Source organism: Lagenorhynchus albirostris, chromosome 13 (genome assembly GCF_949774975.1).
Source record: "Lagenorhynchus albirostris chromosome 13, mLagAlb1.1, whole genome shotgun sequence".
Taxonomy (NCBI): Eukaryota; Metazoa; Chordata; class Mammalia; order Artiodactyla; family Delphinidae; genus Lagenorhynchus; species Lagenorhynchus albirostris.
Window position 1 is genome coordinate 70,174,437 of NC_083107.1, and position 27,510 is coordinate 70,201,946.

Below are 27,510 nucleotides of genomic sequence, written 5' to 3' on the forward strand. Positions count from 1 at the left end.
CACTTTAATTTACACTGACTCCCAGCCATTCCCAAGGCCTGGACCTCCTTTCCCGCATTTCCAAAGTGACTCTGATCCAGATCGTACAATGAATCTTTGTTTTACTCATTGCTCAACATCTAATATCCAACGCAAGCAAATACATGGACCTTTAATCCCATTTATCTTATATTTGTGTCCCAAGATGGGTCTAATGATCACAGTTTGGGAACTCTAGATATGAGGCACTTGACATTCCAGATTGTCCTCAAGTCTGCAGTGAACTCAGCTCGCAGAGGAATGCTGTCTGTGTCTGTCACCTTCAAATTGTTATTAATGTCTCAGTATTTTCAGAGCTCATCACAGCCTGTTGGATAAAATCTAGGTTTCAGCTTCTCAGCATGGGGAGTGAGAACAAAGATCAGAGTAGAACACGGCTGCCAGCTTCCTACAAAAAAGTAATAATATTAACGGCTCCCCTGCACTGTCTCAGACACAGGGGCTTGTAGGACATGTCGGCCCTGACCCTGCATGTTCAGTCCAGGAGAACCAGGGCTGGGAGGACCACAGATGGAATATTGGTACTTTTCCTCCCCTTGGTTCACAAATCCCATTCTCAGTACCTGCACCTGCTCAGATGCACAAGAAAGCAGGTAAGAATGGATTGGTGGCTTTGTTTGGAAACAACCTAAATGTTCATCGATAGGAGACTGGCTACACAGACCAGGGAGTATCCATGCCACGGACACTGGGCAGCAGCTGAAATGAGTAAAGCAGAGCTGAGAGCACCACCGTGATAGCTCTTCAAACACACTGCTAATTGAAAAGGAGGCTGCGGAACTCATATGCATGATGACATTGGTGGGAAACACTTACTGGCCCAACAAACTTGGCACATATGCAAATATGTGTGTGAAATATACGCTGTAAATGCACAAAGAGAGACCCGTAAGGACACACAGTGCGGGGTCATCAGTGGTTACCTCCAGCGTGGGATGAGGGGATGAGGCAGCCACCAGTCACTCGTGGTTATTTAAACGAATCAGATTTAAAATTCAGTTCCTCGGACACACTAGCCACACCGTATGTGTTCAGTAGCCACAACTGGCTGGTGGCTACCTTACCGGACAGCGCAGATAAAGAACATTTGCATCCGACTTAGAGCCTTAGCTTTTAGTTGAATGTCCTCCCCCAACAAAAATGTTTTATGTACTCCTCACTTAATTTAAAATAGATATAATTTAAATTTTTTTCCCATTTTCTCTTCGGGGTGAAACACCTCACAAAGTCTGATGCGAATAATTTTCTGTTCAAAGATTTGGAATCCAAGAGTTTAAAACACACACACACACACACACACACACACACACACACACACACAGAGGGACTGTTTTCTGTATTTGGTTCTTGCTGGAGCTGATTCAAGACCTGGCAGTCATCTCATTTATTCATGCACACACCAGGCGTGCAACACAGATGCATCGAGTCCATTAGATGTAGATGAAGAAAAAATAATAATAAAACCAGGATGCGTGAGTCCCTGTCCTCTTGGGCATGGGTTCGAGCAGCCATAACAAAAGGACAAGTGTCACTTGAGTCAGAGAGCCAGCGTGCTGGGACGTCAGAGGGTGGAGGTGTCATTTCAGTCTAGGTGCTTCCCAATGGAAATGAGGTACAGATAATGTGTTGACAAAGAGGAGAGAGGAGGGCTTTCCAGGCAGTGGGAACAGCATCTGCAAAAGCTCGGAGGAGCGATGTCCAAGGGAGCCTTCTGAGAGAAGTCAGCGGGCCAGTCTGTCCAGGGCAGTGTGAGGGCAGCTGGGGTGTCAGGGAGGGGCCGGGTGCTGAGATGCCCTGGATGCCAGGCCAAGAGGGGAGAACTGTCATTATACGAACAGCCACGTCATCTTTGATTGTGCCTTAGAATGTGTAAGGAATCTACTTCCGGTGGATAGATGGATGGGGCGTTGCTGGGCGGCCACAAAGAATGTGACAGCCCTGGCAGAGGAGCAGGACGAGGCCTTGAAGTAGGAATGTCCAGCTGGAGGTGTGACAAACGTGGGGAAGTCACACAGGGTGAGTGTGCGACCCGGGTCGGCGGGGTGGGGCATATTCAGTCTCCAGCCCGTGGCGAAGCAGAAATAAATGGAAAGGGAAATCAGGAAGAAGCAGAGGCTTCTGATGGGTGTCTCACCGGCCCCAGAGCCAAGGGATGATATCTGGGATCAAGACCAGAGATGAGGTGAGTGGAACGCAGGCTAAGCTCGGCCTCCCTCCCTCCCTTTACACGTGAGGGCCACCAAACAGAGCTGACAGCTGAGGGGCAAGTGGAGGGGCTTTCTAGGGGCGACGATAGAGACAGGAATGGCCGGGCCTCTCGGCATCTGCACAGCACCCACGATCACAGAGGGAGGCGAGGACCCGGAGGGCACCGTGTCCCGGCAGTTTGAGCGGGGGAGGTGAGTTTCAAAAAGTGAAAATGGTCAGGAGAGGAAAAAAGCAGCAAGAACTGAGAAGGCAAAGGCAAAGGGCTCGGTAATCAGGCCTCCACTGGTGACCTTCTGGACAGGTTTTCAGTAGAGGTGACCTTGGAATCTCAAATAGAGCGAGTCAAGTGGGGAATGATTACTAAGGGAAGAGGAGAGGCGTAATCTCAGCTTCCGTGATTGCGGGTTTAGAAGCACCAGAAAATATTATATGAAACACTGATTTAAAGATGACACCACCACCGGCAGTGCTTGGCTTGCCTCTGCCTGGGTCACGGGGACACGTGGCTTTGACAGGCTCAGCCTCCACCAGGTGTGAATAATGGACAAACTCCAGGCTGCTTCTACTATCAGAAGCAGCGTAGGCCCCCAGGCCACGCGGGTTAACTTCCTAAGCGGCCCTGAGACCTCCTGCTTCCAGTGTAGCCTCAGGACCCTGGAGGTATTCTGTAACTTTGATGATAGAATTACTGCTAACAGAGCATTGTTGGCATTTTATAATTTAATTGGTTCTCACTTTATAAACTTTGTTTATCAGTATAAGCAGTGTATTGTTTACATATATGGAAGGAAGTAATTTGTGGGCCTTCAAAACCCAGGGAATCCTAATAAATGAGATCAAGGGTGGGGTGGGGTGGGGTGCGGTGGGAGGTTAATGCCTACGTGCATGGCTGTCTGTGAGGTGTTCTGAGCTCATTGTGGGAATTCATTCATCTGAAATTTATCCATCGAATACCTACCACTTGGCATATTGAGGCATTCAATTTTTTTTTTTTTTAAGAACACATGAACCAGGGGAATTTCCTCGTGGCCCAGTGGTTAGTACTTGGGGCTTTCACTGTCAACGCCCGGGTTCAATCCCTGGTCGGGGAACTAAGATCCCGAAGGCTGCATGGTGTGGCCAAAAAAAATAATAAAATTTAAATAAATAAAAAAATAGAATAGGATTTAAAAAAAAAAAGAACACATGAACCGTGGGGGTAAGGTTTCCAGGGGATAACTCCCGCCCTCAAAGAGTTTGCAGCATAGGGAGTAGAACCCATCCCATGAAAACAATAGAGTGCTTGAAATTTCACTGCTGATTTGGTTTAAGTTTGGAGCTAAGAACTGGAAACCAGGACTCAGGATTTATACCATGAATGCTTTCCCCATTCCCATAATATGTCCAGTTTCCTACTGTGGTCACCAAGCAGCCTATAAAAAGCAAGGTTACTCACCTCTAGCTTTCCAAATGAACACAGTATCAAATACAGAAACCAGAGGAAGCTTCATTGTTATGGAGCCAAAATGATGGAGAGCAAGTGTGAGTGCTTTAAATATACAGATGAACTAATAGATTTAAGACACAGACTCTTAAAGGCTAAGAGTCCAAGATCAATCATTCAAAAGGTCAAATATATAATCAGAGAATCTGTCACAGCATGAGCAGTGGTGATGGAACACAAAACAGGCCCACCCCAGAGCTGCTAAAAGATAGAGTCAGGACCAGGGTGACCATGGTGCCAGAGGGGACTTTCAGAAGCAACACTTTTGAAATGCAAAACAGAATTAGGAGCAAGCACCAGAATTCGGCAAAAAAAAAAAAAAAAATGCAAAACAAGTGCTAGGTTGAGCCACACTAAAAATGCCAAGTAAGCATCAGGCCAAGCACAGCCAAGACCCATTTTTAATGAGGCAGTTCTAGTGCGCATGGGCATACTGAGTATATACCTGCACAAGGAAGAAAGTCCCTCCAGCAGGTTCTGCCCACATTGCAAAAAGCAAAAAGCAGATAGTCTGAGAAAGCAGCTAAGCAGAGTGGGTCCTGAAAGCAGAAACCCAGCTGGCCAGGGACAGCTTCTTAAAAAGCTCTGAATGATGAGTGGAGATTGCGAGCTTCAAATCAGATCTTCAGCCTCTGGAGGGGTGGCTCTGTTACTGCTATGTTGTCATTAAAAAGGATCTGTTGATAGTAAAATACGTATTACAACCCCTCCTATTAACATCAACATCAGCTAACATTAAGCTCTCATTATGCATCAGGAACTGTTAAGAGGTTTGAATGAATTGTTTTATTCAATCCTCCCACTAGCACTGAGGTGGAATCTATGTCCCCATTTTACAGATGAGGAAAATGAGGCTTAGTACACACAGTTGAGAAACTTATCCAAAGTCACACAACTGTTACTTGGGGTAGTGGGATTCAAACCTAGGCCTATCTGACTATAGCATCTTCACACTTAACCCCAGGGCTGCAAAGGAGACACTGAGATTTATTCACTTCCATGTGCCATTGGAAAAAAAATCCATTTTTAGCTAGGGAGATGTAGGTCTTTGTGCAGAGATATCACAAACCAGCACATTATTAAGAAACAGGTGAATAATAAGGCCATTAAAGGCTATGCATTCTTAGGAGAACGACATCACTGCGAGGTCACAGAAGCCCCAAGGAGGAAATGGAAAAATCAATCCTGCGCACACACCCAGCTCTGCTCAGCCACCCTCCGTGCTGGTCCTGGTGCTGAGACGGGCACCAGCAGGCCTGGTCAAGCCAGGCTTTGTTCTGCCATTTAAGGTCCAACAAGAGTCAGCAGTGTCCATGGCAGTGCTCCAAAGGCCTTGCACCAGATGGCCCTCCTTACGAGCCCTCTGCCCCCTGCCCTGCCAGCACCATCAACCTCCCAGCTGCCAACGCCGGCCTGGACTTCCTGGGTCAGCTTCTTCCGCTCTCTGCTCAGCACAAGTTTTCTAGCAGCATGCGCTCCACCCAGCAGCTCTCAATGAGCACTTTTCCTGGGGTGCTGGGGACCTTGCTGGGCTTCGGGTGACAGCCCGGTGCTGGCTGGCACGGGTCCCTGGCTGTCTTGTGGCACACCAGCTGCCAGCAGTGCAAAACAGACCTGCGATTGTTTGCATGCATGTTTTCTTTCCCTGGGTTTCCTGCTGTCTTATTGCAATATAATTAACATGCAGTAGATGCACAGATCTTACCAGTTCAGTGCCTTGAGTTTCGACAACTGCCTATACACTTGTGTAACCACCACCCAAACAAGAGAGAGAACATTTGGGATGTCCCCAGAGAGTTACCCTTCCCAGTCAAGCCCCTCACCCAACCACTATCTGATTTCTAACTTCTATCATCACTGATTTGTTTTTGCATGTATTCTTGCCTAATCGTACCTAAAACATAATGAGAAGATGTTAGATAACCATCCACAGGCCTTTGATGGTGAAAAACATTTTGGATTATATTTAGTTCTGCCATTAAAACACATGCTCACTACACAAAACGTAAAAAAATACCAAATAGTTTTTTTGTTTGCTTTTTGTGTTTAAAAAATTTTTTTTTTAATTTTTATTGGAGTATAGTTGACTTACAATGTGTTTTTAATTTATTTATTTATTTATTTATTTTTGGCTGCGTTGGGTCTTCGTTACCGCGCCCGGGCTTTCTCTAGTTGTGGCGAGCAGGGCCTACTCTTCGTTGTGGTGTGCAGGCTTCCCACTGCGGTGGCGGAGCAGGGGCCCTAGGTGCGCGCGGGCTTCAGTAGTTGGGGCATGCGGGCTCAGTAGTTGTGGCGCACGGGCTTAGCTGCTCCACGGTATGTGGGCTCTTCCTGGACCAGGGCTCGAACCGTGTCCCCTGTATTAGCAGGCAGATTCTTAACCACTGTGCCACCAGGGAAGTCCCTGACTTACTATGTTGTGTTAGTTTCAGGTGTACAGCAAAGTGAATTGGTTATACATATACATATATCCACTCTTTTTTAAGATTCTTTTCCCATATAGGCCATCACAGAGTATTGAGTAGTTTCCTATGCTATACCTAGGTTCTTATTAGCTATTTGTTTTATATATAGTAGTATGTATATGTCAATCCCAATCTCCCAATTTATGCCTCCCCCCCATCCCCTGGTAACCATAAGTTTGTTTTCTACATCTGTAACTCTACTTCTGTCCAAATAGTTTTCATTTTTTGTTATTTTTTAATAAATTTATTTATTTTATTTATTTTCGGCCGCGTTGGGTCTTCATTGCTGCGCGCGGGTTTTCTCTAGTTGCAGAGAGCGGGGGCTACTCTTTGTTGCCGTGCACAGGCTTCTCATTATGGTGGCTTCTCTTGTTGCAGAGCGTGGACTCTAGGCACACGGGCTTCAGTAGTTGTGGCTTGCGGGCTCTAGAGCACAGTCTCAGTAGTTGTGGCGCACGGGCTTAGTTGCTCTGAGGCATGTGGGATCTTGCTGGACCAGGGCTCGAACTCGTGCCCCCTGCATTGGCAGGCGGATTCTTAACCACTGCGCCACCAGGGAAGCCCCCAAATAGTTTTGGAAAGAAAGTTTAAAAATCATCTGGGATCCTATCACTCAGAAATAACCACTGTTAGTATTGTAGAGGGTTTCTTTCAGGGCTATTGTACCTGCATTGAGGACAGGCTGGCTTTCTAGCGTGGCATTAGCTTTTTTTATAAATAAATAAAGCTTGCTGCTGCCCTCAGAGCAGGCCACTTAGAGTTGCCTGTAGTGAGAGGCAGCTTCACCAAAAATCAACCTGCAATTTCAAGCGCCAACTCTTGTGGTTCATTTGGGGCCGACATCTGAATTCATTGCTTGTCTTCTGCAGAGGAATGTGTCTGGCACTTTTTTTTCCACTGGCAGTCACATGACCTCTCCTGGTACCTCAGTTTCACTGCTCAGAAGGACAGCGTCTAGCTCCTTGAGACGCACCTTCCCCCACAAGGTGAATAATGCATTTGCCATTAAATCAGACCATTTGTAACAGAACCTCCAAATTTGATAATCATTCCTCCAGCCACTTTCACAAAAATGCAGCCACAGACCTGCCCCTGATATTATTCAAATTTTCTTCCTTTGAAAGATGGCACTTTAATAATATTCTTAATTTAAGTTGGAGTTTTCTAAAGATCCCAAGATTATGATGGTGTCAGTTTCTGGGTCTCCTTTTATATACACCCCAAGCAACAAGGTGACTAATGCTAGGTCATCAGCCTAGCCTTATTTATGCTCCAGAACTCTTTTTATCTTGCAGAACTCTGTACCCATTAAACAACTCTCCATACCCATCCCCCTCAGCCCCTGCTGACCTCTATTCTATGAAGTTGACTACTCTAGGTACCTCATATAAGTGAAATCACACAGGGTCTGTTGTGTTGTGACTAGCTTATTTCACTTAGCATAACGTCCTCAGGGTTTATCCACTTTGTGGCTTGTGTCAGGATTTCCTTCCTTTTTAAGGCTGCATAATATTCTACTGCATGTGTGTGTGTGTGTGTGTGTATATATATATATATATATATACCACATTTTGTTTATCCATTCATCTGTCAAGATATAATTAGGTGGCTTCCACTTTGGGCCATTTTGCATAATGCTGCTATGAGCATGGGTGTACAAATATCTTTTTGAGGCCCTGTTTTCACTTCTTTTGGTATATATCTAAAGACAGAATTATTGGATCATACAGTAGTTCTGTTTTTAATTTTCTGAAAAACTGCCACAACGTTTTCCACTCCCACCGGCAGTGCGCAAGGATCCCAGTTTCTCCACACCCTTGCCAACATTTGTTATTTCCTGTTTTTTTGGTAATAGCCATCCTAATCAGTGTGAAATAGTATCTCATTGTGGTTTTGATTTGCATTTCCCTAAAATTAGTGATATTGAGCATCTTTTCAGGTATTTGTTGGCCATTTGTATATTGTCTATGAAGAAATGTCTATTCAAGTCCTTTTCCCATTTTTAACCAAGTTGTTATTCTGTTGTTGAGTTGCAGGCATTCTTTATATATTCTGGATAGAAATCCCTTATCAGATATACGATTTGCAAATATTCTCTAGGTTGCCATCCTGTGGGTTGCCTTTCCACTCTGTTGATAGTATCCTTTGGTGCACCAAAGTTTTAAATTTTGATGTGGTCCAATTAATAATGGCATTTTAAACGAGTCCACTTGGACTAGAAGAGAAAACAGTGTTGGGAAAAAAACCCAGACCTCGTTCTTTTCTTAGTTATGCCACTCAGTGAGCTGGATGACCTTGGACAAGGCATTTAATTTCTCTGAACTTTATTATCTTTTTTTTTTTTTTTTTTTTTTGCATTACGTGGGCCTCTCACTGTTGTGGCCTCTCCCGTTGCGGAGCACAGGCTCCGGATGCGCAGGCTCAGCGGCCATGGCTCACAGACCCAGCCACTCTGTGGCATGTGCGATCTTCCCAGACCGGGGCACGAACCCGTGTCCCCTGCATCGGCAGGCGGACTCTCAACCACTGCGCCACCAGGGAAGCCCTGAACTTTATTATCTTTATATGAAAATTGGAGAGGGGAAAAGAACACTTACCACACAGGATTTTTGTGAAATGTGAATGTACATAGGGCAAGAATCATAGCATCCAGCACTCGGAAGGCACACGCCTCTTATCCACGCCTACCCCAGCATACTTGTCAGGAGCATCGTTTCATTCAACAGGACCCCAGGACAGACACTGTTTGAATTAACAAAGGGATCATTACCTGGTCTTATCAGTGAGGAAGTGGATGCTTGGCCAGGTTACATAGAGAACCCAAGACCCCGGTGCCTACATCACCACTGGGATCTCCTGCTGTGGATGCACCCACAGTCCCTGCTGTCTCACCCACAGGACAGACCAGTCACCCCAACCCAGGTGCAGACGTAAGAACTGGGAAACCCTTCAAGACCATCCAGTCCGGCTCTCCCAACTTACAGATGGTGAACCTAAATCTGAGGGAGGTTGCGAATCTTGCCCAGATTCACACAGCAACAGAGCCTGAATCACCCTGACGGCCAACGCTCCCTCCCAGCGCAGAAATGAATGTCCTTGAGAAAACAGAAGGGAGGCCTTGTATGATGTCCAGCACCACCCACTCCTCTCCGGAACACTCAGCCCTGTTCTGCTCCGACAGTGCTGTCTGGGGGAGAAGAGGACATTCCCAGCAGTGCTAGGGAATATCTTTGGGGTGAAATTTCTCAAGATAGTCAGACAATCAGACGTGTTTACTCCATTTAGCAGCCCCTGGGCCCAGGCCTGCTACAAGGACCATGCCCCTATCAGGGGTTTGAGGGAAGCAATGAGACGACTCTGGTATTTTTTCCCTTTTCTACTCTACCTGTATAGGAACCTCAGCCAAAGTCAGCACACCTGCTAGTCCAGGTGCCCCCGAACTCTAGCCCTGCGACCAGAGGTGCACAAGGGTGCAGAGTGCTTTATCCAGGAACATTCTGGCCAAGTGCTTCGAGAAACAGACATTTCATTGCCTTTGCCTCAAAAGGCCTTTTCATCTTTCTTGTTTTGTGAAAGAATACTGCACAGACAATATGAATGGAAATCTAAACAAAGATTTACCCATAATTATGCCACAAAGTAACCTTCCTTTTTGAAGAAAATGATCGTAACATTTATTCCGAGCTCTACAAACCAAGAAAGAAATATGTAAGCATGACTCTCTAACTGCCCTAACCATCTCATTGGTAGGCCAAGTGGTTACCTCTCATCATTAACACCATTAAAGTCTGGAGGAAAAGCCAAATGGTCATATTCTGGCATATTCTTTATGCTCTACAAAGTTACGATCGATGCGGAAAGGCACCGTAAGATGGTAAAATATTATTGTCACTACAGGATTCTCTCTGTTCTTAGAGAGATTCCCCAGCCCACCATCACTGGTACCTTGGAAACTTGGGCTGCTGGGTATGTACCTATGGTTGGATGAATGACACATACAATTATTTTATAGTTCGATGCAAATATCTGAGGTCTTACTACATACCAAAGATCTTCCCTAGATGCTAGGAAAAACGAAGATTAAGGTAGAGGTTGTGTCCTCAAGAGGTTCACAGATCTAGTGTGTAAAGGAATAAATGACATTCAGTTTGACAAATACATGAAAAAAATAACAGCCAAGTATAAGATACAGTGGGGACACAAAGAAGGCTTGGGGAAGGCTGCACAGCTCTGGGTTTTTTCAGCATCCATCCTGTATGACTCAGCTCTCGGAACATACCTCCTGCACAAGTAGTAAGAAGCTAGGAGGTGCTGGGAATGCATCGCTTTATTACAAGCAGTGCCTTTCTAAGAGATCTTCACCCAAGGTCTTTATAAATGTTCTTGTAACTTAGGACTTATGATTTATAAATGTTATTTCATGTATTAGTCACCTGAAAAGAAAGTTGGGACATGGAGAGAAATTGTTCTGAATAGTTATGACGAAGCTTGGAGCCCTGCCAGGCTAAGAATCTAAGACTCCTGGTTCCCAGATGCTTGAATTTATCTGGGTCCTTCTGTAGGGTAATGAGAAAGTTAGCATTTGAGCCCAGGAATCCTAATTCTCAGATTTATAGGCAAACTACAGCATGTGAGTTAGGGCACTGAGCTTCAAAGTCCTCATCAGGCACCCATATTCCTAGACGTAAAGTCACAACTAAACTATGTAAAATCTACTGAAAGACTCAGTTTGGAATTCTCTTGTGGTGAAATTTGCCGTTTGGCATAAGGCACATGTAATCGCCATCAGGTACAAAAGCAGTGTTTTAATCTCACATGCAGTTCTGTGAACACTTGTTTAAGAGACAATGGAGAATGAACTTCAACCAGCTGCATGACCTTGGGCAAATTATTGGTCTTCTGAATCTCTGTGTCCCCAGCTCAACCACAGGTGTAATGACGTCCACCACCAAAGGGTTGTTCTGAGTGGAGGTAATGAACAGAATGACACAGAGTAAACATCGCTACGTTTTAGTAATGCATAAGAATTTAGCGTAGTCTAAGGCCTTAGATGAAGATGTCACACCTGTCCTCTTTGTGGTCTAAGAGATTTTCTCATCTTTCTCGTACAGGGATGAGAGGGACACAGTCACGGCCCACCAATCTGTGCATGGTCCTCGAGGAGACAAGAAAGTGCTCGACAGAATCAGCGTTATGGTTGTCCCCGTTCAGGGTCCCCATCTGACAGGTAGGCTTCCCAGAGGCAGGGGCCCAGCTTGCCAATCCTGTAGCAGCTCTCTGGTTTGACATTCTTATTATCAGACCCCTCTGTCTAAGGATTTTAACAACTACAGTCTAAATATGACATACTCATCCTCGTAAGCAGGGACTGTCACTGTTTCTGGAGAGGGCATGGCCTTGCCGGAGAAGCAACCACGAGAATTGCTCAGATGATGATAATATCCCCTTTCATAGGTATGATGTTCTATAACATAAATACATGTATGGGGACATTTTCTCATTACAAAGCAAACTATCCCCATTTTATAGGGGAGGGAATGGGCTCAGAGAGAGAGGAAATAACTGTCCAGGGTCCTATGGCTAGAAGGTGGCCACTAGGGACTTGGACCACCGTCCCTCTCTAACACACACAGCTCAGTCCTAACCCCACCTCTCAGAGGCAGCAATCACTGCTTCTAGGCTGGCTGGACCGACCTGAAGATGTAGGGAAGGAGTTTTAATTCACAGACAAACTATCAGAAAAACAGAAGCTCCTCCTGTGAATGAAGGTCTCAGTCTCTGGGGTCCTTCTGGGTCCTCTAGGCCAAGCACTGACCATGGACCATGTTGTTAAGAACACTGCCAACAAGGCATGTGTGTGACTCAGTGCTGGTTGAATGACGGCCCCATCCGCCTGCCTGCCAGTCTCTCTCTCTGAGATGCACGCCCAAGCTCCCTTGTTTTTCATGCCACCACTGGTGCTTACGTTGTCTTCCGCCCTCACCAACCTACTCTCCTGAATCCTTTCTTACTTACCTTTTCCCATCTAGGTCCCCCAGACTATTCCTGGGCCATTTCTCTCTCTGACAAAGCAAAACGATGATAAAGGAGGCGGGGAGGCTGCCAAGAGGCAGAGGCTCCAACCTGAAGCGAGCTCCGTGCTTCCCTGCTGGCGGGCCTGGGACCAACGAGAAGGCATATCCCCCTCAGCAGTTCATCCCTGACGCGCACACTCTCCTCTCTCCCCAAATTGACATGTGCCAGTCTCTGTGGTGCAGTGAGCTCTGCAAAGGAAAGACCCATATTCTCTGAAATATTCAGAATATGCTAGGGACAGCATTGTAGGAGGGGGGTGAGTCCGCACTGTGGAGCTGGAATACCGAGGCTCAAATCCCAGCCCAATCACATAACCGTGTAGCCACGGGTGGCTCACTAAAACCCTTAGCTCCTCAGTTTTCTCATTTCTAGAGTGAGAATAATAATTACCAACCCCTAGAATCTGGGGAGAATTAAATCAGTAAATACCTAAAAAGTGCTTAGAACGCTGCTTGGCACATAGCGGTGCCCAATGAATGGAAACGAAAGTCAGCGTAATTGTACTGTTATTCAAAACACAGATAAGGCTGAAATACAGAGAGGGTCAGAAGTTATAAAGAGGTAAATTTCAGAAAAGACATCTAGCTCAGGATTCACCCATTCAACAAGGATGAAAGAGTAGGTTTTTGAGCACCTACTCCATACCAGGCAGTGCTCTGTGCCCTAAAGATGCAGTGGGGAACACAGAGGAGAGGAATATTAGATTGTGGTCCATGGCTGTGCAGTGAATTAAAATAAGGCATGTGAACGAGAGGGACAGACAGGCCTCCCTGGATTGTGGAGACAGGAAGAGCTTCTCCAGGGAGCACAGTCTCAAAAGACTCCCATTCATCCGTAGAAGGAGAAAGTAACATCCACAGCTGCGAAGCGGGGCGGGAGCCTCGGCAGGTCCTGGCTCATCCAAACCAGGAAGGAAGCCGACGGCAGAGCCCGTGGCAGTTTCAGGGAGGAATCAGAATCCACAGACTTGTATTTGGACCAGTCTTCATACTCTACAAACTGGGATAGAGCTGATTAAGGGAACTATATTTTCAAAAGAAAAATCTAATTTAGGCCAATATTTTTGAAATATCTCCTTTTTAAGGAGGAACTCAGGGAGGAATTTCTTTCAGATCTTAGCATCTCAAAAAACTGTATTTGTCCCAGGCAATTGCATTTTTTTAAAAGTTTAAAGATGCTATGAGTTTTGCAAATGACTTTTCTCCTCTTTTTTTGGCCTACAGGAAGCTCAAAACTGAATTTGCAACAGGGCTGTTTGATAGGTGTTTGTTCCCTGATACAACTTTATCTTTGGCTTTTTTTTTTTTCTGTTTTACTCTTAGATTTTCTTTGCATTGATTGATTGATTGATTGATTTTTTTGCGGTACGCAGGCCTCTCACCGTCGCGGCCCCTCCCGCTGCGGCGCACAGGCTCCGGACGCGGACGCGCAGGCTCAGCGGCCATGGCTCACGGGCCCAGCCGCTCCGCGGCATGTGGGATCTTCCCGGACCGGGGCACGAACCCGTGTCCCCTGCATCGGCAGGCGGACTCCCAACCACTGCGCCACCAGGGAAGCCCGATTTCTTTATTTATTGTAGCACAGGTGTGTGTGTGTAACATATATGCTCCAAATCCTCTTTAGAATTAGATTATAATCAATTTACTGCTCTAGGTAATTTAGCACCTATTTCACAATAAACTATTTTTTATATCTGCTTATATAACCCACATTTTATGTACCATGGGAATTTTTTTTTAAGTTTCAGTTCACCTTATCCCCACCCAGTCCTACTGCTTTTTTTTTTCTTTTTTTAAGGGGCAAACATCTTCCACTGCATATGCACAATTGTAACTGGTCCAAAGCCTTCTCACTCCTTAGGCTACTGCCTGCATCTTCAGCATCTATCTCCTCTTCTTTCCTTCATTTCCCCTCATCCCCCCACCCATTCTGCACAGTGCCCCCCAGTTTCATTTCTTTAAAACATTAATTGAGCAAATCAGCCATTTGACAGTTTTCAACTCTTCACCGGCTCCTACTGCTCATAGGGGTAAGTGAAAACTCCGTATCCTGACAAAATCTCCTACTCCATCACATAATTCACCATCTAAACTGCCTAATCCCTGGCAGTTTCCCTAACTATCCCTGGACACGGCTTTTCTTTCCCCACCTCTGTGCACTTACCCTGGTGTGTCTCCCGGCATGCTCCCCGGCCCCCTACCCCCCAGACCTCAGAACGTCACACAAATGCCTGCTGTCCTGTGAAGCCCTCCTAATGGCTCCACCTCCCAGTGGGCTCTTCCACGTCCAAATATTGCTGGCTGACCATCTGAAGAGTAGCTCCGTTCTACCTCGCGAAACTGTGTAATTTTACTGAACCTGTCTCTGTATCGTTTAATTTTTTGCAGGTTTTACAACTCGTTTGCGCACTGAAACTGGAAACTTCTTGATGGAAGGAACTTTTATACATTTTTTATCCCTCACGATGCCCTGTGTAGTATCATATATAGTTGACACTCCACAAATACTTGATAGTTTATGTCTATTTCCCTTCAAAATACAAAGCATAAAGCAAATGACAGACCCATGGTTAAGTCCTCAATAAATAAACTAATCATACTCATATGACAATTCACTAAAATGCAAAAGATTAGAAAATATAGGAAGTGTTTAACTTCACTAGTAATAAAGAATACAAGTTAAAATTATATAATGTTTCTTATCAAATTAGTAAGATTAGGAAAAAATCTCAACCTTTAATGCTTTTGAGAGTACAAGGAGATAGGTACTCTTATAACTGCTGGTGTTATCGATACAAATTGAAAACAATTTGACAATATGTAACAAATCTTTAAAATGTTTATATACCTTGATCAACCCATTTGGAGGGCTAGGGAGATACTCCAAGGTGCAGAGAAAGCTCTGTGTACCAGCTACTCTTCCCAGGGTTATAACACTGAAGCTTTATGAACAACTTAAATGTACAATAAGGAAATTATATGTCCATTCAGTGGACTGTTACATAGCATTAAAATGGCATTAAAAATGGCAGCCAGTGACTCTGTGTTAACTTGGGGGTGGGGGAATGCTTATATTCTAATGTTAAGTAGAAAAAAATAGAATACCAAATTATGGGAAATGAATAATTCTAACCACATAAACAAATGCATGGAAGGAAAGATATCAAAATAGTAAAAGCAGTTATACTTGTTTATTGTTTACGGTGTTTTCCAGATTTTCTAGAAGGACTGGATGACTACCGGGGGAAAAAAAAAGATGCTTTTTTTTTTGGCCACACACCTTGGCTTGTGTGGGATCTTAGTTCCCCAACCAGGGATCAAACCCGGGCCCCCTGCAGTAGAAGTGCAGAGTCCAAACCACTGGACCACCAGGGAATTCCCAAAAGATGCTTTTCAAAGTAGATTTTTCTTTTGTTTATACCAGGAACAGTATCACAAGCACTGTTATTAAGTTTATGAGACATAAGCTTAATTTTCTTTCTTTTTTTTTTTTTTTGCCCCTTTTTTAAAATAAGAAATGGAGAGAAGAGAGAAAGTTGAAGAAAGGGAAGGAGAAAGTGCGGGCAGCTCTCTTATCCTGATTAATCCCTGCAGGAGGTGGGCATTGTCATCCTGTAGAGCCAGGAAACAGGCTCAGAAAGTCAGGTCCAAGGTTACCTGAGGGGCAGAGCCATCATCACAACCAGGGTAACACGCCAGGAGCAAGGCAAGAAAGAGAAAAGAAAGGGCAAAAGCAGGTGAGCACAAAATCTTAGGGGTAATTTATATAACAATATGAAAGGTTGGTTCTAGTGGGTAGAATTGTGGATGGTTTTTTTTCCCCTCCTCCCTTTTCCAGATTTTCCATAAGGTGATATTAACTTTTTGTTTTTATTTATGTGTGATAAGGAAACTGCAACCGTTTGAAATCACTGAGCTGTGAGCAGCAAGAGAGAAGACAGGCTCTACTCACTCCACCCCCCGCCCCGCTACGGGGAATAAAGGAGTCAGGAGGAGAAGGGAGGGGGTGGGGGGACAGCTCCCACCTGAACAAGCCACATGCTGCACCATAGGACTGTGTCAGGATTTGGGGGATGAGGTTGGAGTGTGTGTGTGTGTGTGTGTGTGTGTCCTGCGATGAGGAGAAGCAGGATCTGTGGAGCTGTCTGCCAAGGTGAGCCTTTGTGTCGCACGTGGAGTCGGCTCCACCCTGCACTTCTCCCCGCCATCCACAAGTCACACACACATGCGCTCTGTAACGCACATTTACAGAAAGTTGTGTGCTGTTCCCCACAGTCGGCTTTCTGAATCACAAAGCATGAAGAAAGGCCTATTTGGGAATGAGGCAGAACCTAGAGGTGAGGAGGGATTCGTTAGTGCAGCTTTTGTTTAAGGGAGATTGGGCTACACAGACGGTGGTTCTGGGAAAACGCTTCCCAATCGTCTTCATGGCCTGCTGCCCTGATTCCGGAGGGTAGTGTTTCTTGGAGAGCTCGGCCCCGCCTTGGTGCGTAAGCGGGATGCTCCTAGGTGGGACCACCGTGGCTCCATCCCAGGGGAGAAGCAGAGGGAAACTTTTAATTATGTAATTCTAACACACACAAAAAACCCTAATGGGAATCCATTTTTTGCAGAGAATTTGCTCACAATCTTCCTACCCGAGTACAAAGGGCTTTTATAGTTTCCCAGATCCCTTGTCAGTGTGTGTTCATAGTTAGAAAAAGAGTGTGGGGGGTCACCTGTGTCCTTTCGGAGAGCCGCTTCCAGAAAGTGGCTGGGCTTTAGGAATGAGTGAGCGGTGAGAAGCAGCTGGGGTGAGTTTGGGGAAGGGAAGGAGAAGTAGTTCAGTGGCTTGAGTGGCTAGCTAGGTTGAGGTGACTTGTGTGTTAAGCTGGGGTGGGAGGTTATGCAAACAGGCATCTTTAGGAGCCAGCAGAGAGGAAAAGAGAAGGGCAAAGGTCCAGCAGGACCTGAAGGGCACAGGCTCTTGAGCAATTTGTCCTGTGAGCGTAGAACCTCTTATAATGCACTGTCACATCCACGGTCCAGCTCTGAGGCTCACACAGACCTGGGAGGTGGATGGGCCTCTCGCCGTTTTATACAGAGATATCATTCTGAGAGACAAACCCACTTGTCTAAGATTAAACAAACATGAACTGACTGTGGGTTCAGATGGGCTGGCCCCATGTCTAGGATTCTTTCTGTCCCAGATGGTACCGTGTCCTCTAGCAAAGACAAGGGGCCCTTATTCTCCCATAGATGGAAAAAAGGAGATGGGGAAACTGAGGACACAGGGAGACTGAGTTGTCGGGGGAAGAGGTAAGGTGAGGAGGAGACAAGAGGGGAGGTGAAGATCTATCCAGCAACACCACGCAGCTGAGAGGCAGCAATAGGAGTGAGATTATGCACACTGATAATGGATCCAGTAACCAGGGTGGATGGTCAGGGGACACCTTTACCTAAAGCTCTTACGTGACTGTTGGCTCTACACAGGGGCCTCACTGCCCATCAGTTAATAAAATCCCTGGTGGCATTTTCCCAGTGAGCATTTACCCAGGGCATCGGGGAGGGGGAGGGGCACTGAGCTAGGAAGCCCCTGTTTTCATTTTGCCTTTTTCCATCTAACTGTGTCACCTTGGATAAATCACTCAGAAAACAAGAACCAAATATAAGAAGTCTATGATGCTATGCCTTCCCAACCTCCCTATTCACATCTTTTTTCATCATTGATTGCCGCTGAGGAGAGAATGATTATAAGTATGACACGGACCCTTTCTTTTCATGAGAGTCAAGAAAATACTAAAATCCAGGCCAACAAGCCCTCCCCTTGGAGAGTGGGCACCTGTCACACCTCCTAAGACAAGGCTTTGCACTAAGCGAGATTCAGTAATCATCTCCCAACCAGCACTGGCATGACTTTGCTGCAGGCAAGTATGCAGAGGATTCCTTCATTACAATCTTTCTATGCATGATTCAGGGGTAAGTACTGTCTCTGTTTGCATCTGGAGGAATAAGAACATATTATAAAACAGAACTGAAAAATCTGTGGTGTATCCAAAAATAGCACGCAGATATGCCGGCCTCCCGGTTCACCTTTCTGTACCATCCAACTCTCCCTTGACTTGCTTCGCACAACAGAGGCAGACTGGGACTCCCAACGCTCAGGCATCCTGGGATCAGTTATCAAACTGTCTCAGACTAAATGCCTCGAGGTGACCCAGCAGAACTAGGGTTCCTAATTCTTACCCATTCTGCTGGGCCTCGTCCTAACTCCTTCCCCACTGCAGGTGCCCCTGCAGTCACATGCTTTTATCAAGTGATCTGCAGCTTTAGCCTGCTCACTCTGCAGAAAAGGACGGGGGAAAAACAGAGAGTAAGAAAATATAGCTCTCTCCTGGGAACCTCACAGCCTCCTAGCTTATAAAACACGACCGCCTTGCTACCTTCCTGCAGACTCCCCATTGGCCAGCAGCACACGCTCGGAAGTCAATCCCCTCCCACCCCACTCCCCAGCCTTGGCCCATCCAAGAGATGATACTTGCTTGAAGGGACCTGATGATGTTCCCACCTGGGTCAGAAATGCACATGTGTGACCAATGGGGCAGGAAAGGAGGCTGATTCAAAGGCTGAGTGTCTCTCTAAACAACGAGGCCCACTGACTGCTGAGCCTTCGTACTACGCTCTAGCTTCCTGTGCCTCAAACTTTGTGACTCATAGCGCTTGCTTGCAGAGTGAGGCAGCTGAGCGGCCTTGGCGATGGGTTAAATTGGGAATGTGCTTTTCTTCCGACACTCACCCCTCAGGTGCCACCTGAGCCCCTACCTGGCCAGGGGGGTGGGAGCTGAGCATAGCTTCAGCTCTTTTGCTGGCCCTAAATAGCTGCAAGAGCCTGATTTCCGATGGACTTAGGTCCATGGGGATCCTCTCTCTGTTTCTCTCTGTCTCTGTCTGTCTGTCTGTCTCTGTCTCTCATACACACACACACACACACACACACACACACACACACACACATCAGTTCAGAGTATCTGGAGGCTCTGTAATGCCGCTGATTTCTAAACTGGTCTGGGTCTCCAGTCCCCCAGTCCTCAGAGCTGCAATCTGAGACCCAGAGTGCTATTTTCTTCACCCACACTGCCTCCAAAACCAGAGGAATTCCTGGAAATTTTTAAAGCAGAACAGGGTATCAAGAGGGTCTGGCTAACTGTTGCACATCAGTTGAGGGGATGGCCGTGGAAGGGGGCTAGAGAGGTCAGGGGACAGCCAGAGGTGGCCACCCAGAGCTGCCCGGCACCCTCAGCAGCGTCTCTCCCGTTCATTCCTGCGGAGGGCATATCTGGAAGTTCGGGAGATTGGGTCCCACGGGCGGCAGGGGCAAGCAGAGGGCAGGTCCATCCAGGGGCGGCGAGACCAGGCTCCCAGAACTGGCTCTCTGGCCAGCCCTCTGCAACGCGGGCGCCGCCTCCCACATGCTCGGAGCCTGCACAAGACAGGCAGCGAGCGTCTCCCCGCAATCCCGGACCGGCTTCCCGCATAAAACTCCCCAGCACAACCTGCTTTTGTTAATTCTGCAAATGCTGTCACGACACCCCCTGTCTGCTCGGCTCCAAGGGAGACTCGCTTTCCCCAGAACCCAGCCGCTTCGGATCCCCCGAGCCCCCCGCACCCCGACGGACCACCGCCCACCCGCCCCAGCGCCCTCAAACGAGCTAGGTCCGAAGGACCTCGAGGACCCTACAGCCCCCAGTCCTGAGCATCTTTGTCCTCCCAGCACAGACGCGCACACAGAGCGACAGAAAGAGCCCAGCCGGGCACCGAGTCCGCGCCCCTGGCCTCGCCGGGGCCCCGCAGGGGGACAATGGTCCTCGTTCTGCAAGTTTGCGAGCCCGGAAGCAGAGCCCTCCTTACCGTACATCTTGGCGGGGCGAGTGCCTCCCGGGAGGCCGCGTCGCCTGCAGCCAGCCCCCGGCGGCGCCGGCCTTTCATTCACAGCCGGGGTGGCCGATGGCGGCGGCCGGCGGAGGCCCGGGCGGGGCGGGAGCAGGAGCTGGAGCAGGAGAGAGAGCGGGGGCCGGACGCCAGAGGGCAGGGGCCGGGAGCCGCACGCCCATTCAGCAGCCCCGGCTGAGCGCGGCCGGCCTCGGCTCGGGTTTCTGGGCAGGGCTACGCCGAGAGGGGCGGAGGCTATGCTAATGAAGGTCCCTTCCAGCGGGCTCGGCCACCGCCGGGCCGCCCCGCCCAAGCTCCGCCCCGCCCCGCCTCGCCCCCCGGCAATTCCCACCCTCCGAGAAACCCAAATCCCTAGAAGCACGTTTCCCAGGCTGTCGCCCCCAGGTGCTGGGTGGCGCATTTTCCAGAGGCAGCGTCCCGCAGGGGAAGTGACCCACCCTGCTGTCCGAATGCTCAGGCCTACAGCTGAGATCTCCCATAACCCGCGGGCACCGAGGGTCAGCAGGGGTGCTGGAAGCTGCATATGTAGCCCCTCCCCCAAATTTATCCAGAATGCGTTGTCTGATCCAGGGGGCGCCAGGAAGAGGAATTGGGGCATAACCTTACGCCGTCCCTTGGCCCCCTTAATAAACCCCATTCCCTAATTAAGCCCTCAGCTATGGCCACTCTCTTGCCTAGTGCTCGCTACCAAAGCGCGTCTTTCCTCCGCCAGGTACGCAGGAAACGCACACCGTCCCACCGCTCAAGTGCTGCAGGAAGTCAGCTTGCTTTTCCTCTCCCAGATTCACAAGTGTAATTCACATGCTTTGTGACCAGGATCCTCTCTACCTGTGCCCCAGGGCCGACTTCACCCTCTGGAACCAAGTGAGAAACAGACACAGAGAGACAGAAGGCTCACGCCCACAGCCTGAAGACAAATTCTAGCCCAGCTCAGGGCTTCCCTAAAGCTTGTCACCCAGCCCCCTCTACATTTCACATTTACCCCAAGGTTGAGGGGTTTTGTCCTCAAAATATTCTACTAGTAGAAGTTAGAGAGGAGAGAATCTTAAAGATGCTGTCATGTCTCTCATTTTAATGAAGAGGAAACTGAGGCTGTGAGAAATTAAATTGTGTCCTTTTTCCTAGATACACTGATCTGTGTGTCCATAGGCCAGTCATCTCCCTCTCTGAACCTCAGCTTCCTGCAGGACTGTTGGGAAATTTATATAAAACCTACATGCAAGTACACAGTGGGCACTCACGTATTCATTTTCTTTCCTTCCTCACCCAAGGCAGAGCCAGAGCCAGAGAGAGACTCTAGGTCACTGGACTCTTGGAACAGTGCTCTCTGTTGTGCCCCAAACCCATGTTTCCCATTTCTCTCTGGCCTCAACACCCTCTCCCACTCTCTTGATGTTTCCAAGTTTTGTTCCTGTTCCTTTACCTCTTTACCTCTCTTAGCAGCACGTGCAAGTCTTGAGGCCCCATGGGAAACTCTGGGAAGGTTCCTAGAGCTCACATTTAACCTAGACCCTCAGATGGTTCACAAAGCAGCTCTGTTTTCTATGTCCAGTTCTAGGACCAGGTCAGGTGACTCTGAGATTCGCTGAGAGTCACTTTTGCCCTTGAACCAGGGCAGAAGGGAGAATTTGGAGTCTAGTTTGGTCTGGATACCCAGAGATACCCCTACCCCCGCAATCTGTGCAACACAAAAGATATTCGTTAAACGCTGGTGTCTGCAGCACAGTGGGAAATGCAGTGTCTGTCTTCACAGAGTGAAATCGCTAGCAGGGAGTATAAGACTAATAAATACTGATAAAAACATTACATGACAAGGAAGAATATGGTAAATTGTGCATGAGAAGCACAGACCTCTACTTAAGACGTTCAGAGGGCTGAGAGCCTAATTCATTCTTTTTATCAAATATTTACTGATCACTTTATATTATGTGCTAGACACTGTGGAAGGTGCTCAGGAGAAGGGAGACATGCAAAAATGATAATAAAATGTAACAATTACTATGGTGGAGACCCATAGAAGAAGCAGAGTAGAGCTTCAGGAAGGAAAAAAACATTCAAGATGGGCTTGAATGAAGCCCATTGAAGATGGGCTTGAATGAAGCCCATTGAAGAATGGGCAGGATTTCTAGGTGTGGAGATAATGTAAATAATTCCAGCCAGAGGGACTACAATTTGCAAAGGTCAGGACGGTAGAGGGGAGAGAGTATGTGAGCCACAGCCTGGAGTCTCATCTGGCTGGAACAGAGTCTAGGACAGGGAGCAGAAGTCAGAAGGGAAGGGAACTCCCTGGCAGTCCCGTAGTTAGGACTCCGCTCTCTCACTGCCGAGGGCGCAGGTTCAGTCCCTGGTTGGGGAGCTAAAATCCCACAAGCTGCATGGCGAAGTAGGAAGGGGGGCTGAGAAGGTAGTCTGGCGCCATGCTGGGAGGACTTTGAGCACCGATCCAAAGACTTTCCTGTTAGATCTAGGGCTGCCAGCTTTAGCAAATGAAAATACAGAATGACCAATTAAATTTGAATTTTGAATAAATAAGGAATAATTTTTAGTGTATGTCCCATGAAATACTGGGGACATGTTATACTAAAAAAATTATTTTTGTTTACCTGAAATTCAGATTGGACCTATGTTTTATCTGGCAACTCTAGTTAGCGCCATCCTTTGGGAGGGTGCTCCTGGATCCTCATGACTGAACCAGGCCTGGAGTGGTCCTCACCCTCACCCCAACCTGTATTCCCAGTTAGATCCCATTGGTATGTGGCCCCTAAGGGCACAGGGATGGGGTCACTCTGGCCAACCTGCACCCTTTGCCATGGGTGCTTTGGCCCGAGCACTCAGGCCCCTCTGGGTCTATATGTTCAGTGGTGGAGGAATCCAGCCCATACTCAGCTTCTCTGAGGGGTAGTCAAGATGTTTAGATAAAATATGTGCAGGAAATGGTGCTGTGGAAATCTAGGGTAGTGGTGTTACATACAAGGAAGCTGGAACACAATATTCCAGCTCACGGTTTAAAACAAAAGTGCAGAACCCAAGGGCCCCAATATCCAGAAGAGTGTGCCCATGAAAAGATGCCAAACAGATATCAACTCTTTGGGTGAACTGTGGAAAGGAGGGAAAGTCAGAATTGGGATTCCTACCCTAACTAGGTTCTTACTCTAGCTGTGGAAATCCAAAACATGGGATGAATGTGACAGTAAGGAAAGTGGAGAAGAAATAACATTTATTGTGTGAGCCACAGGTTCTGTGCCAGGCACTCTACACAGGTTATCTGATATAATGCTCTGGGCGACCTTGCAAGATCCATACTATTATTCCCATTTTACAGCTGGGAAACTGAGACCCTGTCCTAATTTAATCATAATTTTTACAGCTTGGGCCGTACTGTGGATGCAGTTTAGTTTTATCCTTCGTGAAGCTCTACTCTGCTTCTTCTATGGCCCTCCACCAGAGTAATTGGAATTCTAGTAAATGAGCAGGAACTCAAGCCCAGGAAACTCTTGCCCAAGACACATTTTCTTTCCACCACGCTATGATGCCTTACAGCCCACACTGAGAGTCACATAACCACTGCACTTTGGACTTCCCTAACGTCTTCTAAGATGGTCTAAAGCACCGTGCCCCCTTCCCTTGATTTACCTGCATTTACTCCTTTTTCAGCCGTATTTCACTCCCTCATTACTTGGGTTTGGAGGGTAGAGACTAGAGAGAGTCTCGGGCTAAACAGACCAAAGCAGGTGCTCTAATTTCCACCCCATTCCTAGACCATCATTGGTGGCCCCCCTGTGGCCTCACCTGCCTTCAGAGCCCGAGGGCCTCCTGGGACTAGTTGGGTCAGGCGGAAGAACTATGCCTTAGAAAAGGTGATTATTCTTTGACCAAACTTGCCCTGGTTACCACAGTCACTCTGAACAATGTCCTTTGTTGAGACAGCTCAAAGGATCCCCTCTGCCGTGAGCAAGCACCACAATTCCCACAGTTTCCTTTTGAACTAGAGGCTGAATTGCCCAGAGTTACAGAGAAAGGCAGCTTAGAAGAAAGGGGCAATCTACAGTCATCACAGAAAACCCAGGACCCTCACTTGCATCCGAGGTTCCACACCTCCAGGCCTGTCCTTCAGCCCAGGAGTCTGGCTTCCTGACGCTCCAGCCTCCCATGGCCCCCAGGGGATTGTCTTTGTCTGCTCAAAAGCCTCTAATCTCCCCAACAGCCACACAACTGCAGCAGCTCTTCCTGTGGGTACCAGCCTTGAGCGGCCAACAGCTTTAAAGGGCCTTTTCCAGAGGGAGGGAAGAGGGAAGAAAGGGACGGCCCTGGGGAATACAGCTTCAGGGGAAAATATCATGAGACCCAGTGAAGGGCTGAGGGAGCCGAGGGGAGAATGGGCCCCTGAGATTGTCAGGTAGCCGATTAGCTGTGAAGCCTGAAAGAGAACTCGGGATTCCTGACTCCCGGCCTGGTGACTTGAACCCCTGGCACTTCTCCCTTAAAGCCGGTACCTTGACCTACTTCTCAGAAGCCGCAGAGAAAGAACAGCCTCTAAAAACGATACCCAAGTATAGGAGCAGGTGGGTATCCAAGGGCTGAAGAAGTCATCTCCACAACCCACGAAACAGCTCAGGAGCCAGGTCAGGAGGACGCGCTCTTGGCCAGGTCCCTGAGAGCTGCCTCGGGCTGCAGGGAGAGTCTCAGGGGCACCAGGCTGCCTGCTGCTGTGAGAGCAGGGCCTGAGTGCCTGGGGTGGAGAAGGCTGCTGCAGACAGATTTTTACCTCCTCTAAACCAGATTTCACCAGTGAGTGAGGGAAGTTTGGGATACTGATTATTGACAAGTCGAGGTTTAAATGTACTAAGGCAGATCTCCAGCCACCATCATTTTCACTGCCTTTTGTTTACCCTGTGTTCACTCTGCAGAGAAGGGTCAGGCTGCCTTCATTTGCTGCTGTTCCCTACGGTCCCTGGAAAAGAGGCTTTTCTTTTACTTGAAGATCAAATCCATGTTTCCGGTAAAAAACTCAGGCATTATCATGCCCTTAACCCTGACTCCTCTGTCCTTTCACTCTCTCCTTGCTCCAGGCTGTCAAGAGGTACCTGCTCCCCACTGATTACCTCCCATCTCCAAGGGTGATACTTGCCCCCACGGGACCCAAGCCCACCCACGCTCTGAAGGACTTGAAAGCCCATGGTGTCATTTTTATTTGTTGATAGACGTGACTTAGAAAACACGGGAAGTGGAGAGCTGGTCAGGTAGATGATCTCAGAAGGTCAAAGCTGGCTTTCCTAGCCATCGCTAAGGAGACCTGCGCCAAACAAGGTTTGATGGAACCTTGAAGGAACAGGCTTGCCCAGAGGCTGGCCAACCTGGTTAAAGAAAGGTTTAAATGAAATTGGAGGAGAGGAAGAAAAACAGCTCCAGAAAGTTGCAAACCTGGCTACTGGGGAAAAAACCAGAAAGACATATGAGATGCTGAGCTCTAAGAGCTGAAAGTGGAGCCGGTGGAGGAGGAAGAGCCCGAGGACCTCACTGGGGCCAGATGCCAGCTCTCAGAGGAAGTTACCCTGGCCTGCCTGAGCCAAACCCAGTCTCCTTGGCCTTGTCTATTCACTGCCTCAGATTGACGTTGGACCCTGAAATCACCCTCCTTCTCCCCCAAATGATGCTGACTTACACTCATCGGCTCAGCTTTTGGCAGCCCTGCAGTTAGGAATCCCTGGCCCATTTCCCCCTCCCTGGACTCTGCCCGGCTGCAGGACTCCTCTTTGATAATCAGTCCCAATTATCAGCTTCTAAATCTCTAGCCCAGTTTTCTCTTTTCTGGCTCAGGGATGACAGATCACTTCAGTCTCATGAGAGGATACTCAGCAATTCTCAGGTGAAAATAATGGAGTAGCTCAGACATCTATATGCCAACATGCATATAACCAAAAAGTCAATTTGATTTTGAACCTGTTAATATCTGATGTCTGTTAGGTTAGGACTCATTTGTGTTCTAATTTACAGAACATGCATTTATCGAGAGCCTGCTACATGCAAGAGACTGTTAGACACAGTGAGGAGAGACAACTAAGAATGTCCTTGCCATTCAGAAAACTGACATTCTAGGAGAGAAGGTAAGTCAAGACAGAAATATGACATGTCAGAAAAGAGATAAAAATAGTTCTAGGACTTAGACTCTGAAAGCTGCAAAATGCTGCTTTAAAAAATTAAAGAAAATACAAATAAATAGAAAGACATCCATGTTCATGGATTGGAAGATTTAATATTGTTAAGATGCCCATAGTATCCAAAATGATCTTCAGATTTAATGCAATCCCTACTGAAATTCCAATGGCGTTTTTCTCATAAATAGAAAAAAACAACCCTAAAATTCATATTGAACCACAAAAGACTCTGAATAGTCAAAGCAATTTTGAGAAAGAAGAACAAATTGAAAACATCACACTTCCTGATTTCAAGTTATATTACAAAGTGATAGCAATCAAAACAGTGTGGTACTGGCATAAAGAAAGACATATAGAAAAATGGAATAAAATGGAGAGACCAGAAATGAACCCTCGCATGTATGATCAAATGATTTTCAACAAGCATGCCAAGACCATTCAATGAAGAAAGAAAAGTCACTTCAACAAATGGTGCTGGGAAAACTACATATCCTCATGCAAAAGAATGAAGTTAGACACTTATTTTACATCATACACAAAATTAATTCAAAATGGATTAAAGATTTAAACATAAGGCTTGAAACTGTAAAACTTAGAAGAAAATATAGGGAAAAAATCTCCTGCACATTGGTCTTGGAGATAATTTTTTGGATATGACACCAAAAGTACAGGTAGCAAAAGCAAAAATAAACAACTAGGACTACATCAACCTAAAAAGCTTCTGTATAGCAGGAAACAATCAACAAAATGAAAAGGAAACCTATGGAATGGGAGAAAATATTTACAAACCATATATCTGATAAGGGGTTAATATCTAAAATATATGAGAAACTCATACAACTTAATAGCAAATAATAATAATAACAACTAACCTGATTTTAAAATGGGCAAAGGAATTCCCTGGTAGTCCAGTGGTCAGGACTCCACACTGCCACTGCAGGGGGCTCGGGTTAGATCCTTGGTCGGAGAACTAAGTTCCCGCAAACCACATGGTGCGGCCAAAAAAAAAAAAAAGAAAAAAGAAAAATGGGCAAAGGATCTGAATATACGTTTTTCCAAAGAAGACATACAAATGGTCAACAGGTATCTAAAAACGTACTCAACATCACTAATCATCAGGGAAATGCAAACCAAAACCACAGTGAGATATCACTTCA

The 27,510-nt window shown here is 47.0% G+C and overlaps 1 protein-coding gene and 1 non-coding gene across 2 annotated transcripts in view; both read right to left on the reverse strand.

Annotated features, from left to right (window-relative positions):
• The window catches only part of EFR3B (EFR3 homolog B), an 85,592-nt gene extending 65,306 nt beyond the window's left edge, over positions 1–20,286 (reverse strand). Inside the window, exon 1 of the mRNA XM_060168645.1 lies at positions 20,157–20,286. Coding sequence (XP_060024628.1) covers positions 20,157–20,163 — 7 coding nt within the window. The 5' untranslated portion in view covers positions 20,164–20,286. The remainder of the gene's footprint in view (positions 1–20,156) is intronic.
• On the reverse strand, positions 15,572–15,644 carry TRNAR-UCU (transfer RNA arginine (anticodon UCU)). Its single transcript has one exon. It is a non-coding gene; the product is annotated as a tRNA-Arg (tRNA).
• Positions 20,287–27,510: the final 7,224 nt, after the last annotated feature.